The 14,417-nt window shown below is 40.8% G+C and overlaps 1 protein-coding gene across 1 annotated transcript in view; it reads right to left on the minus strand.

The window, feature by feature from the left end:
- neto1l (neuropilin (NRP) and tolloid (TLL)-like 1, like) overlaps positions 1–14,417 on the minus strand; it is a 153,353-nt gene that overhangs the window by 29,042 nt on the left and 109,894 nt on the right. Inside the window, exon 7 of the mRNA XM_052023084.1 lies at positions 11,005–11,233. Within this exon, the coding sequence (XP_051879044.1) occupies positions 11,005–11,233 (229 nt within the window). The remainder of the gene's footprint in view (positions 1–11,004; positions 11,234–14,417) is intronic.

Below are 14,417 nucleotides of genomic sequence, written 5' to 3' on the forward strand. Positions count from 1 at the left end.
GGAGGCTGCCATTTTGTGAGACTGTTCTTGTGGCCACTATTTTGTGAACTGTTTTGTGAACTGCTTCTTGCTCAGGGATGACTTGATCAGAGCAATTAAAAGTGGACACAGTGAGGTCCCTGCCTAAAATCTGCTAAACCTGAGATCATTTCCAAATAAGAAGCTGTTGATTTGGTTAGGTAGAACTGGCAGGTTTGTGGAAAGAACAGCTTGTGACCTGAGGTAACCTGAGCTCAGTGTTTGGCTGACCTGGCTAAACTGGTTTGAACTGGTGTGATTGAGGGGGACCAAAGAAAATTACAAGGCACAAGTCTGGTGAAAGAGCAATAAAGTAATACTGCCTGTAGCCTTGGGCCAGATCCAATGAGAAGCTGGCACAGGCTAGTTTGATAAGCCAACAAAATTGAAACACAACAGTTCAATCTGATAAGAAATAGGATAAGAATGGAGGGTTTCGGGTGCAGAAGTAGCAAAAAATCTGGAGACCAACCATCATGGAAGTGGATGACCCCACATCGGAAACGTAGAGATTACATTGGGATCATGTATTACCTTCTCTATTCTTTGACTGTTCAGGGAGGGTCAGAGAAACCTAGTGAGTGTGCACACAGATATTTAGTTTTGTATGACTTGCATGCTTGTTGTTAACTAAACCAATAAAGGTATTTGTCAGTTAATACAGATTCTCTTTGTGCCTAATCAATTATTGTTGGCATCCCTGTTGAGGCTCGAGGATAAATCTCTCTGTTGAGTCATCGGGAAACTCGAACCAGACTAGATTGGTGAAGTACAGAGAGAACTGGGGGCTGGGTAGTTCGTTAGTTGTTACTAACCCAGGATGAGGAATTCAGGTAATTCAAGGACTTGGATTGTTTTGACTGGAGGGAACTCCTCCAGAAATACGTAGTGGGGAAGTGGCTGCAATACGGAGAGTATGTTGGTATAGGGAAAACTACTGGGGAAGCACTTTGGAAGATTGCTCAAGGGAAATTGTCAGACAAGAAATTTAAACAAGTACGGAAGCCAGTAGCACTTGGCTGTTTAATTGAAGATTGGATAGAATTGGCAACAACCTAGGGTAGAGTGGGGGAGATTAGAAGGGGAAATCAAAAGGCTCCAAGAGGAGGTAGCATACCTTAAGGAGAAGGTTACTGATTTACAGGGACAAAAGGAGTAGGGTTTGATGCATATGAACCAGTATCAGTTGAAGTGTGAAAAACTGGTTAAAGAGTAAGAGAGAAGTAGAAGCCCAAGTAGCTGAGAATGAAGTGGAAGGATTGAGGAAACAGTGCAGTGATTTAAAGACGGCTATGAATTTGATACAGAAATCAGTACATGAAAAGCAGAGTAACACTGGAGATCACACAATGTGTCTTAAGCAGACAGAAAAGCTGCAGGACCCAACCCGCTGCTCAGAGAGGAATAATATGTACTTTTGGATCTGAAATAGGGGAGGAAGGTAGTGATGGATATACAGACTGGGAAGACTGAGCAGATGAAGCATCCAGATACAGTCATGATGATGAAGGGGAGCCTCCTCCCGAGGATCCCCCACCAACACACAACCAAAAGAAGCCGGTGCTACTATCGGCACCACTCACCACTCCCCCCACCCCCCATGCACCCACACCCCCTGCACACTCCCCCCACCTCCCCCCCCCCCGGTTACCACCGGTCTAAATGATGCTGAGGAAAGGAAATTGATGATAACGTCCCTGCATCCAAACATACACTCAGCTTTGCCAGAGTACAGTGACACGATGGGGGAACAAATGAGGAGTTAAAGAATGCGATATTGACCGCTTTGGGTATTAACAGAGGGGACCGGTAGATGCACTGAGCAAATGTTACCAGAGGAGAGGAGAATACTCTACTGTATTTGCATCCCGCCTATGGATAGTTTTCCAAGGAGTATATGGATTAGTATTAGATCGAGATCATTTAAAACCAGAACCCTCAAATGGGTGGTTAAGAACATTAGTGTCTCACAGTACCGACAAATCTAGAAACGTGTTGGAACTGTCTGATCCCAGTGACCCTACACATACTGAGGCATGGGTACTTATGAAAATGGTTAGAGAATGGGAGAAGGAAATGCAGGAGTTAAAATCCAACTTCAGGAAGACTTCAGAAACAGCTAGAATGTTTCCTCTTCAAGAAAATGCACAGGGCATCGTGTGGAGAAATGAAAGTCAGGGTAGAGCCAACAGAGAGATTGCAGAAGGGAAGTGACACAGTGTAGGAGTGCACCTTCACCCTATCAGGAAGACTAAAATAATGGGCTGGTCCAAATAGCAGTTTAGCATTTTGTTCACATCGTCACCCCTAATTTCCTCATCATCATAACACCTTGCAACTCCAGCACACCTTTCTAGCTGCTGCTGGATGGTTGAATTAAAATGATTTGGTCAAGTCATCCCTGATACTGAAGGGTCAAAATATAGTTATGGAGCATATTAAAGTTCCTGCCTTCCTCACAGAAAATCTTAATTATACTGGAGAACTGCACAAGTGTCAGGTTATGATGGCAAATGATCCCAAGGGACCATTTGTATCAAAACAAAGAGGAGGGGAGGAGGTGGAAGGAGATCAAATAAAGCAATGCCTGAGCATAAAGACACATAGGATCGGTTGAGTGAGCTAGGGCTTTTCTCTTTGGAGAGAGGAGGATGAGAGGTGACTTGATAGAGGTGTACAAGATGATAAAAGGCATAGATCGAGTGGACAGTCAGAGACTTTTTCCCAGGGCAAAAATGGCTAATGTGAGGAGGCATAATTTTAAGGTGATTGGAGGAAGATATAAGGAAGATGTCGGAGGTAAGTTTTTTACACAGAGAGTGGTGGGTGCGTGGAACACACTGCCAGCAGAGGTTGTGGGGGCAGACACATTAGGGACATATAAGAGACTTTCAGATAGACACATGAATGATAGAGAAATGGAGGGCTATGTGGGAGGGAAGGGTTAGATAGATATTAGAGCAGGATAAACTGTCGGTACAACACTGTGGGCCGAAGGGCCTGTACTGTGCTGTAATGTTCTATGCTCTATGTTCAAAGGAAAATGAAGAACCCGATTTAAAGATTTTTTGTTGATGGTTCCTCCTCAGTATAGGATAGTGAAAGGAGAACCAGGTACAGGATATATGTGAAGGGAAAAGAATATGGAATCTAAAGGTGAAAGTCCACTCTAAGCTATCCCAAGGGAAATAGGAAGGCTGACGAGTTAGCAAAACAAGTCACTGTAAATGGACAGAGATGGCAGTAGCTGACTGGGGAAGTCAGAAGGCAGAAGGAGCAACATGTGAAGGTTATGGATTTAACAGAGGAGTAAAAGACAAAGAATTTTTTAAAAATGATAGAAAGAGCAGGGTCAGAAATACACAAAGAGCACAAGGGAGTGCATATTAAAGATGCAGTAGTCTTATGTGAAGGGAAGTTTGTGGTTCCAGAGGGGGGATGAAACCAAATGATCCACTGGTACCATGACCTATGGGGACACCAGGGAGCTGGAAGTACCCTGAAAAAGATAAAGGAAGGTGCAAGATGGAATGACATGGTTTAACACAAGATGAAGGGAATAATGTATTTTATTGCAATGGAGTTAACCATGACTGGGGCCATAGTCAGTCCTGCTCCAGAACCATTACAGCTGAGGAACGTGACAGCAGCAATGTCGATACTTGGAGAACACCCAGTGATCAAAAACAACTTTTCTCAATGGATCTGGGTAACTCGGGATAACAAAGGGGAAATGGAGGACTCGAATTTATATTATGCGAGGGCGGATGGTTTGATGTGCATGGACAAAACCTTGGGTATCCCAGAGGGTACAAAGACATACAGTATTATATAGCAATGGCAACCACAAGTTGTACAAGATGATAGAAGTTATACCAAGGGACGGAAACAGTGCCCTTTGGAAGCACACAATGCAGCTAGTAGTAAATATGGTAACAAAGGAAGACCTCACGATTCAACACACTGATATGGATCAATATCTGTCGAGTTATGTTGTTACCGAGTTGCCACCAATTCCACACTTGACTGCAGATTGGACACAAATTATGGAGGAGACAAGGGAGGTAATCCATCAATGGACTAATCACACTAAAATGATTAGAACACATGCTGATAAGGCAAATGAGGTATTGGGTGACCATGATTTTTGGAGTAAGATTTGGAACTGGGGATCTAATGTTCAAATACATCCACGGCTGAGGATAGAATCACATGCTGCCCTAATACTAATTTTATGCATGTTGATAATTGTAATGCTTAACATATATCAATTTAGAAGTGGGAAGACTAAAATTATGTGAAAGTTAGAAGGTGATGTTCGAATAAAACAGAAGAGATGATTGTCGGTATAAAAGAGAATTGTGTGAATTCAGTAGGTAAATGTTTTTTATAATGTGAGTGTAACACACCCACTGGGGGTCTATGGCAGTACCATGGGCATTCAACAGAATTAAAGGAAGATAATGATCCTAAGATAATTATCTTTGGATCAAGAGGGGGAGATGTTGGCCAGAAGGAATTAAAATCTGCAAATCAGCGAACTGGAATGAGCCAAGAACAGTGGAAGCAGACAAATCAAATGTCTTTGTTCTTGCCATGTGGTTGAAGGAATGGAGGCTGCCATTTTGTGAGACTGTTCTTGCAGCCACCATTTTGTGAACTGTTTTGTGAACTGCTTCTTGCTCAGGGATGGCTTGATCAGAGCAATTGAAAGTGGACACAGTGAGTTCCCTGCTGATAATCTGCTAAACCTGAGATCATTTCCAAATAAGAAGCTGCTTATTTGGTTAGGTAGAAATGGCAGGTTTGTGGAAAGAACAGCCTGTGACCTGAAGTAACCTGAGCCCAGTGTTTGGCTGACCTGGCTAAACTGGTTTGAACTGGTGTGATTGAGGGAGACCAAAGAAAGTTAAATGAGGCACAAGTCTGGTGATGGAGCAATAAAGTAATACTGTCTGTAGCCTTGGGCTAGATCCAATGAGGAGCTGATACAGGCTAGTTTGATAAGCCAGAGCCAACAAAATTGAAACACAACAGTTCAATCTGATAAGAAAGACGATAAGAATGGTGGGTTTTGGGTGTAGAAATAGCAAAAACTCTGGAGACCAACCATCATGGAAGTGGATGACCCCACATCGGAAATGTGGAGATTAGGTTGGGAATCAAGAGTTATGCCAGGCCACTGTGAACTCCTTTTCTTTGGTATTACCTTTTATATTCTTTGGCTACTCAGGGAGGGTCAGAGAAACCTAGTGGGTGTGCAGAGAGATACTTTGCTTTGAATGACTTGCATGTTTATTGTTAACTGAACCAATAGATGTATTTGTCAGTTAATACAGATTCTCTCTGTGCCTAATCAATTATTGTTGAGGGTGAATACCTGCAACAAAATGTTCATTAAAATATTTACCACCATGGATTCCAGGCCATTCACTTCAATAAAATATGCAGCTGAGATGATGAGGAAGGCCTCAGAAGGATGTACAATACATAGAACAACGACCAAGCTATGAGCCACCTTTATCTTTTAATGAATGTGTATCTTTTAATGAATGTATGCATTTATGTCAAAACATATCGAAATGACATTTTTAATAATGCATACAAATGGAGAAAGCCCCTGAGAATTCTCCTCCTACAATTACATGCATCTTATGCAATGATAATGTGATGTTTATTGAAGACATGCTGGAATTAAGCAGGGGACAAGCAGATCTCAAAATGGCAAGATATTACATTTAGCTGAGTCACTGATGTGCCTTCTCTGCTTTCTCATTTATGGAGGAAAGGTTCATCCCCCTTCAAAGTAGTTTGTTCTACGGGTCACCAGGTCACTCAGTTAAGTATAACTAAAAAGTCCATTTTGAAGCAAATGCCGTCAAGTACAAGAGATCAATCATCTCAATGTCGATGTAATTATTAGTGCTTGAAAACATCAGGGTGTATTAATCTGTACAGTGGAGAAATCCTGTGCATATGTGAGGAACTTTACATCAAGGGCATTTGCTACCTTAACCAAGGAAGCCAATCCATCGTTTCCATGAGTAGAGCACAGCAGGGATCAGCCTTCCCTATGTGCACAAGAGTAATTTTTTTAGATGACTGTAGGCAGGATTATTATCTTTCGGTTTAGCATTCTACAAGCCACTGCTTAGGTAAATGAAAGACATCCTGCAATGAGTCTCCAACAAAGGCATTATTGATTCGTACAAGATTTCTCTGTGGATTATGCTCCACCAGCCCTCTGTTAGTAATGATTACTGATGGAAAATGACAAGTTAGTCTCTCCCAAAAGCCTCGCTCATGCAAGCCATATCTCACAGCCCATGAAAGTCTATGAAAGTTTATTGCATATGATAGTGTTCTCCGACCACGTTTACTAGCAGATATCATCTGAAGGGATGAAACAAAAATGGCAAGCATGCACCTCTGTAAATGCTCCAAATATTCATCTCAGCAAGCACTATGAAAACTCTGCAACACATCCCACAACTGGGTGATGCAATGTTTCTACAGAATGGGCAAGCTTCTTGGCAAACACCCACTTCAATACTGCAATAATGGGGCAAATGCCACGTGCTCAACGTTACTCTGTGTAGGACAAGCACGGTAGTGTAGCAGTTAGCGTAATGCTATTACAGCGCCAGCAACCCGGGTTCAATTCCAGCCGCTGTCTGTGAGGAGTTTGTACGTTCTCCCCGTGACTGCATGGGTTTGCTCCGGATGCTCCAGTTTCCTCCCACATTCCAAAGACATACGGGTTCGGTAGTTGTGGGCATGCTATGTTGGCGCCAGAAGCATGGCGACACTTGCGGGCTATCCCCAGAACACTGTGTGTTTCAATGTACATGTGACCAGTAAAGATATCTTATCTTATCTGAGGGTGTCCATTGGTTTGAATATGTGCTCCTTTCTTTCCACTGGTGGAATTCAATGCAGTTTAGTAAAGGCTACCCACATGCCCCCATAAAGTGCAATGTGACTTCATTGATTAGCCAAGGGCCAGGACAGGGGCCAGGACTCCTTAAGCCCTTTACCTTTGGAACTCATTCTGAGAAGGGAGGGCTCGGTACAGGACCACTATAACAAGGCAGTCAAAATTCCATGCCAGTCACACTGAGATTGTCAAGATTGGATTGAAAAGAGATCTGCCTGTAATTGGTATGGAGATAACAATCTGCTGTCAAGTGTCATAACTTTACTAATTATCTTGATGTATAACAATCCTTTATGAAGCTAGTTAACTGCATTTATCCAGAGAAACAAAGGACTGCAGATGCTGGAATCGAGACAAAAAACACTGTGATGTTGGAGAAACTCAGCAGGCCAGGCAGCATCCATAGAGAAAAGCAGGCTATCAACGTTTCGGGTCAGTACTCTTTTTCAGGACTGCATTTATCCATTCTGGATATTGCCATTAGGCCAGGAGGTACTGACAGATGTTTCTTACTGAATTTCATCTAGACTGTGAGAATTGTTTGGTTGCTAATAAGAATCTAAATACTTAAGTAACAGAAGTAGGTATGGGCCATTTGGTCCTTTGGGCCTGCTCTACCATTCCAATAGCCCAAGGCATATCTGATCTGAGTTTGGCCTTAGCTCCAGTTTCCCGTTCATTCCACACAACCTTTGTCTCCCCTATAAACCAAAAATCTGTCTACCTCAGCTTTGAATATATTCAATGATTCAACCTTCACAACTTTCCAGGAAACAGAAATTCAAAGATTCCCTTTGCTCCATACACCCCCTCCTTGTTGTCTGCAACTTAAAACTAACTTTCCTCTCTTTCCCAGAAAAGACCAAGGGTCTCAGACATGAAACGTCAACTCTGTTCTCTTTCCACAGATACTGCTTAACCAGGGCAGCACGCTGAGTGCTCTCAGTATTTACTAATTTTATTTCATATTTCCAGCAATAGCAGCTTTGTTGATCTTAAGTGCCAGTGGGGATGTTTTCACACTTTCAAGGAGGGTTTGAGAACATCCTTTAATCTGTTCTGGTAACCTCTTGCCGTGCAGAGTGTCAGAAGTCTTGTTCTGTCATGTGAGTGGCATGACCTGCTGATCTGAGCTGACGAGTGTAAGTAAGGCCTTGGTGCTGAGGATGTTAGCCTGGGAGAGGACAATGATGTTGGCTTACTTAGCTAGACAGCGCATTTGGGGGATTTTGTGGAGGCAATGTTGGTAGCATCACTCCAGTGCTTCACCAGGGCAATGGTTCAGATCACAAGACCAGTGATCTGTGAACCTAGTGCACTGTTTATCTTGCCGAGTTCCTCATTATGACCTGCTGCTTTCCTATTTGATTTCACACTTTAATACTCTGTGCTATTGTTTTCTGCAATACACTGTCTCTTGATGCTTCCCCTACCTCCTTCCAACTTTAATATTATTTCCATGTACTCACTAACTTTCTTGATGCTCTCTACCAACTCCTGTGGACTCAGTGCTATACCCCCACACTCCTCTTGACTTACTGTGCTTTGGTGTCTCTCCAGTGTCCTGCTACTATCTATTATTGCTCACTCCCAACCTCCTCCTGACTTTACAGTGACCTTTGCAGCTCTCTCACCCAATTCCTACCTGTAGACCAAGCTTCCACTATTAAACTTGCAATGTTATTATTGCCCCTACGTGCACTCTCCATCTAATTCCCATCTTCAGTCCCCATGCCCTAGCTGTTTCACTCAATTACCCCAAATAAAGCTTGATTGAGAATTGCACTATTTCTGAGCAGTGACAAGTTTGTTGTGTTGTTTTGTAAAAGCTATGGTATGTTATGATAGTTGCGGTACAATAAAATCCTTTTTCAGCTCTTTTTAATGTTTAGGCTTTTCCATTCCAGTCATTAAGGTTTTCCAATCACTCACTCCACCATTACAATGTAATATATATTATCCTCTTGGACAAAACAAGGGCTGATTAATTCAAAATCAAATCAGATTACTACAATTGTCTTATGGGTTTATGTCCCTGGTACCCTCCCATATTTCTGAGGACATTTCTATACCATGTTCATTTCATATCATAATGTGCTGAAAATGCCTGATTGTTAGAATGTTCTCCAATAACCTTTCAATACTTGAATTTCACACATTGCTGCATTATTCACTGTGTGAGTACTTTGATTGACTTACTGTTATTAATTACCAATGACCAAAATGAAAATTACAAGAATATATAACAGGATCATCAACATTAAAGGTGTAGTTTTGAAGATAAAATGATCAAACTTTTTAGACTCTACCAGACATGTAAAAGTGTAGGGACTGATCAAAATCCCACTTCTTCTCCAGTTTTCAGCTGTCTGACATGTAAAAAGAATGTTATTTCTTTCTGTGTTTATATATCTTCCCCTATCAGGAAATATCTCCCACTTCATGGTCCCTTCACTGAACTAAGCCCAGCTCGAGGTTTAGTGAGCAATGATTTTCTGAAATTAGAGCCATTCAGGTATTAGAAATTAGAGTTCAGATATATACTTTCATTGACACGTACTGCAAAGTTGATTGCGATCTCTTCTAATATGTAAAACACAGATGATGCTAAGTTTTTTTTGCAAAATTCCATCATATTACACTACTTTCACTTCAGTATCCAACATGCAGATACGTGCTTCTATTTTAATCCTCCCTTTCCCTTCATCTTTGCCCCTGGCTTTAGTCCCAATCCCTCCAACAAGGCACTGATGAGTTAAAATGCCCTTTGAGAATTCACAAAAGGATTTCTAAACTTTGTGACCATATTGGTAATATATTCATTATCACTTTGGTCAAGAATTACCTGAATCATTGAAGTCCGCTTATAAAAGTGCACTAATGATGTGATGCAAGAGAATTGGGTGCAAGCAGCATATTTCCAATTGAGTCCAGTTTAAAAGCAAACACTCTTAGCCATATGGAACTAAATCATCCCACTGTCAGAAAGATGATGATCTTGTCTCTTAGTCATTAGCCCAGAATTAGCAGGAGCCAGGCATTTTGCCACATGTCTGAAGAATCAATTACGCTCTTCTCTCTTCAGATCAAAATCTTTTGCTGGAATTGCATATTGACAATGGGGCATCTGGGATCTTGGAACCAATAGTCTATCTCCTTAACCAATTAAATTTGGAATTGTGAAAAAAAGGAACAATGGAGAAGGAAATTGCACAACTTAATGTGAAGTGAGATATAAGTAGAGAAATAATAGGAGAGAAAGAAAAATTAGATGAAAAGATGAGATAAAAAAGAAAAATTAAGACATAAATATGAAGTTACAAGTTTTAAAATCTGTAGGAACAGTTTACCATCTGTAGGAGAGACACACTATTTTTTGAATTGTTCCTTTTCTGGATAAAAGAGCTGAGTGCCATTGCAGGAATATAAAACTCTAAATCTGCAGTGAGTTACATTTGTATTGTTCATGCAGATTTTTGATGCTTTCAGAGACATTGAAGATATGTCGGTATATTGTGAGACTAATAATAAAGCAGCACTAAATTACCCAACAATTTGTGTTGATTTGCAAGTCATCAGATATCTCTACTGGGGCATTAAAAGCAATTTTTTTCAGTTTTTTGTATTTGTAGACTAACAATGACATGCCATTACTTTGCAAGCAAATTCTCGGCCAATGTGACTTTACTCCATGCTTCGGCACAGCTATGTCTTTAAAGATGGGAAACTCAAAATTGTATATGTGCAACAATGATCAAAGTGCAATTGAAACAACTTCTTTTGATTTCAAAATCCATTTAGTTGGATTGTAGTAACAATAACTGCCTGAATACTGCTCCTTGGATCTAGCATGTTGAGAGATTACCAAAAAGTCATATCTGTATAATCCAATTGTTCAAGCTTTACTGCATGAGAATGGGATGTCAAGTACACAAACTGTTATGCATTAGGGGAATTTCCACAGCCTTTACAGTAGTAATCCTTTTCTAACCTTTACAATGTGGCCCAATAGTGTCCAATTAATTAAAAGAAATCCAAATATTGCTTACGTTCTTGAAAGGATGTGAAAAGCATCTGGAAGTGACTGCTCCGACTGCCCTCATCAGCCCACATGCGAACGACACCAAGACCTGTACGAAGCATCAAATCATTGGCTACAGTGCTGCAGAACTTGGCTTTAAGATCCTCCACTGCGCTGCTTCCATCATAGATTGCCACAAAATTGCGCTTGCACTCATTTGAATTCTCCATCTCATAGTCAAGAAATCTCAAGTAGATCTAATGGGGAAAAAGAACAATTTTTGTAAGGTTCATAACAAAATGAACCAAGAACTATATGTTGGTTAGAGATTGTATAGATTTAATCTACCACTGAAACAATAGTAGAGATACATGTGAGCTGCTGTATCAAATTAAGGGAAAGTTGGCTGACAGAAAAGCCAAAAGTAAAATGCTGCAGATGCTGGAAATCTGAAATAAAGGTAGAAATTGCATAGTCAGCAAATCAGGTAGCATCTGTAGAGTGAGGAGGAGTTAGTGTTACACAATGACCTTTGATGGAAGCTGATTGCTCTGATGGGAAAGCATTGACCTGAAAGGCTAACTCTGTTTCTCTTATCAAAGATGCTGCCTCACCTGCTGAGTTTATCAAACATTTTTTGTTTTTACTTTGTAATTGATTAAAAGGAGCAAAGGCCAATTCCATCTGCCATTCACCCTGTTCTAATTTGCCAAAGTGCCACTTACGTAATTCCTATTCACTCTAATTTTAAAGGCAAGGCTCTTCTTTTTCTGTATTTAAATCGAATATATTCCATAGCTATAAGGCACTTTTCAACTGCCCTCCAACTACGTATTAAATGAATATATTCTCAAAACATAGTCAAATCAGTGTCATGCAATCAGACAAAGTGGCTCTCAATTTGGCCACAATAAACAGCTAATATCACTAACACAATGAATCAAAAACAATTCAATAGTGCTTTCCTAATCTAAGCCACTTAATGACCCAAGACAAACTCAAAGTCTTCTTCTGATAAAATGTAATTACATTATTATTGCAATCAATATGAATTGACTGTTTTTATTTCCATATAAAAATAGTCTTAATCTTTGCTTACATTCAAGCTTGAATGTTTTGAATATCTCAGTCTCGTATTCTCTGTAAGCTATAAAATGAGTATTAGAATCTCAGGATGTGGAGAGTAAAAAGGAAATTGGATGTGAAAAGCAAAAAAAACTGCAGATACCAGAAATCTGAAACAAGAACAGAAAAATGCTAGAAATACATGGGATATTACACTGAAATACCCAAACATGGATCAACTAACACATTATAGATTGGGCAATAATGTGCCGTAAGACTCCAATAATCGACTATCTGATTATTTGGAACTCCAGATAGTTCAACATCTGGTTCACCAAGTGATGTTTTCCACACTCCTCTGAAACTCACTGCGGCTCCAGTTCCCTCATCCACTGTCCACTCACTGGGATCCTGGTTCTTGCACATTTATGAAATTCACAAGTGGCCTGTGAAACTCGCCCAGGTCTCAGAATCTGTCATCTGTGGTCTATTCCCTCCCTGAGGCCCAGACCATCTTGTGGGACACCCCCCATCCCTGCCCCCGCCCCCCCCACCCCCCCGCAGCATCCAATTTGATTGGAGTTAAGAGTGGTCACAAGAAAAGCAGAGGGTGCGACTGTGGGCATTGGACTGGATCAAGCACATTATCCACAACATGGTCACATCTGTCCATCTTTGATCTGCCTCCACTTAATCTACACTATGACATGTAAGTTCTAAAAGTTCAAAAAACTTATTTTACTGGAAATGATTTGAGATATGCTTTTTCTGTGTATACCTTACACTTCCTCATGATAGCAGTGTAAGGTATACATCCTACATCTTTCTCAAAGTATTTCCAGTATGGGAGGAGAAATATGATAGGATGCTGCTTTCAATTACTTCTGCATCCACCCATTTAATTGTAGATTTCCATTTTCTTTTAAATAGCTGAGTCAGCTCCAAAACTGCTTCTGCATTTTGTGGACCCTGTCAACCTTTCCACCCTTTGCAAACTCCCAGTGCTATTTGGTCAAGGTTTTTGCTGAAAATTCAGATTTATAATTCCTGAAATTTAACATGCAATCCATCGTGTTAACTGCGACAGTCATTGCTCCCACTTTCCATACTCACTGCAGAAATTCTGCTCTATTAACTCTGTTAGGTATGCAGAACATACATGGAAATTGCTTGAGTAAAGGTTGTTTATATGCAAGAATAGGGTCAGCTTTGGTATAGCTTGCATCTGAATTGTCTGCCAAGGATTAAGCCAAGTGGCCCCTTGAGTCTGCTCAGCCATTCATCGAGTCATAGTGCAGAGAAACAGGCCCTTCAGCCCACCTCATCCATGCCAACTATAAATCTATACTAATTGCATTTTTCCTTTTGTATTCCTATCAAGTACCTCCCCACCCCAATTATCCTGCCATCCACCCACACTAGGGACAATTACGGTCACCAAATAACCTGCAACCAGCTTTGGAATGTGGGAGGAAACCAGAGTTCCCAGAAAAAACCCATACAGTCATAGAGAAAACATGCAAACTCCATACAGACAGCACCCAAGGTCAGGACTGTACCCAGGTCTCTGAAACTGTGAGGCGGCAGCAATAACTGCTGTACCACTGTGCCACCTCTGATCATGGCAGATCTGATCTTAGCCCCAACACCAATTTCCTGCCTGTTCCCCATAACCCTTAACTTCTCAACAAACCAAAAATATATCTCAACCTTGAACATATTCAATGACTCAGCCTCTAAAGGTCTCTGAGGTAGAGAATTCCAAAGATTCACTTCTCAAGTAAGAAATGCTTTCTTATCTTCATTTTATATCAGCAAATCCTTAATTTCAAATTGTGCCTCCTGTGACTTCAAGTTCTGGATTCAATCATTTCTCATCTAGCAACCCCTTCGTAATAGGAATCAACCTGGTGAACCTTCTCTGAATTGCTTCCAGTGCAAATATATTCCTCTTGAAAGAAATGAGACCAAAATCATCCATGTGTGGTCTCAGTAAAGTTGTAACAAGACTTGCTTGTTTTTTTCATCTATCATCCTGTAACACAGACCAACATTCCATGCGTGTTTCTAATTACTCAGTGTACCTGCATGCTCATTTTCTGTGCTTCATGTACAAGGACATCCAGCTTCCACTGTGCAGATGCACTCTCTCCATTTAAACAACATTCTACTTTTATGTTCTTTCTACTGAGTGGATAACCTCATATTTCATCACTTTATAAGCCATCTGCTGATTTTTCCCTCCACTTACTTAACCTATCTATACCCCTTTGCAAAATTTTTTCCTCCTCCTTACAACTTCAATCTCAAAATGCTTTCTGGATTCACCCGGGGAGGTTTTGAGATTCCTGTCTTTCCACCCATTTTTGTATCATC

The sequence above is a fragment of the Pristis pectinata genome, chromosome 9 (genome assembly GCF_009764475.1).
Source record: "Pristis pectinata isolate sPriPec2 chromosome 9, sPriPec2.1.pri, whole genome shotgun sequence".
In the NCBI taxonomy this organism is placed as follows: Eukaryota; Metazoa; Chordata; class Chondrichthyes; order Rhinopristiformes; family Pristidae; genus Pristis; species Pristis pectinata.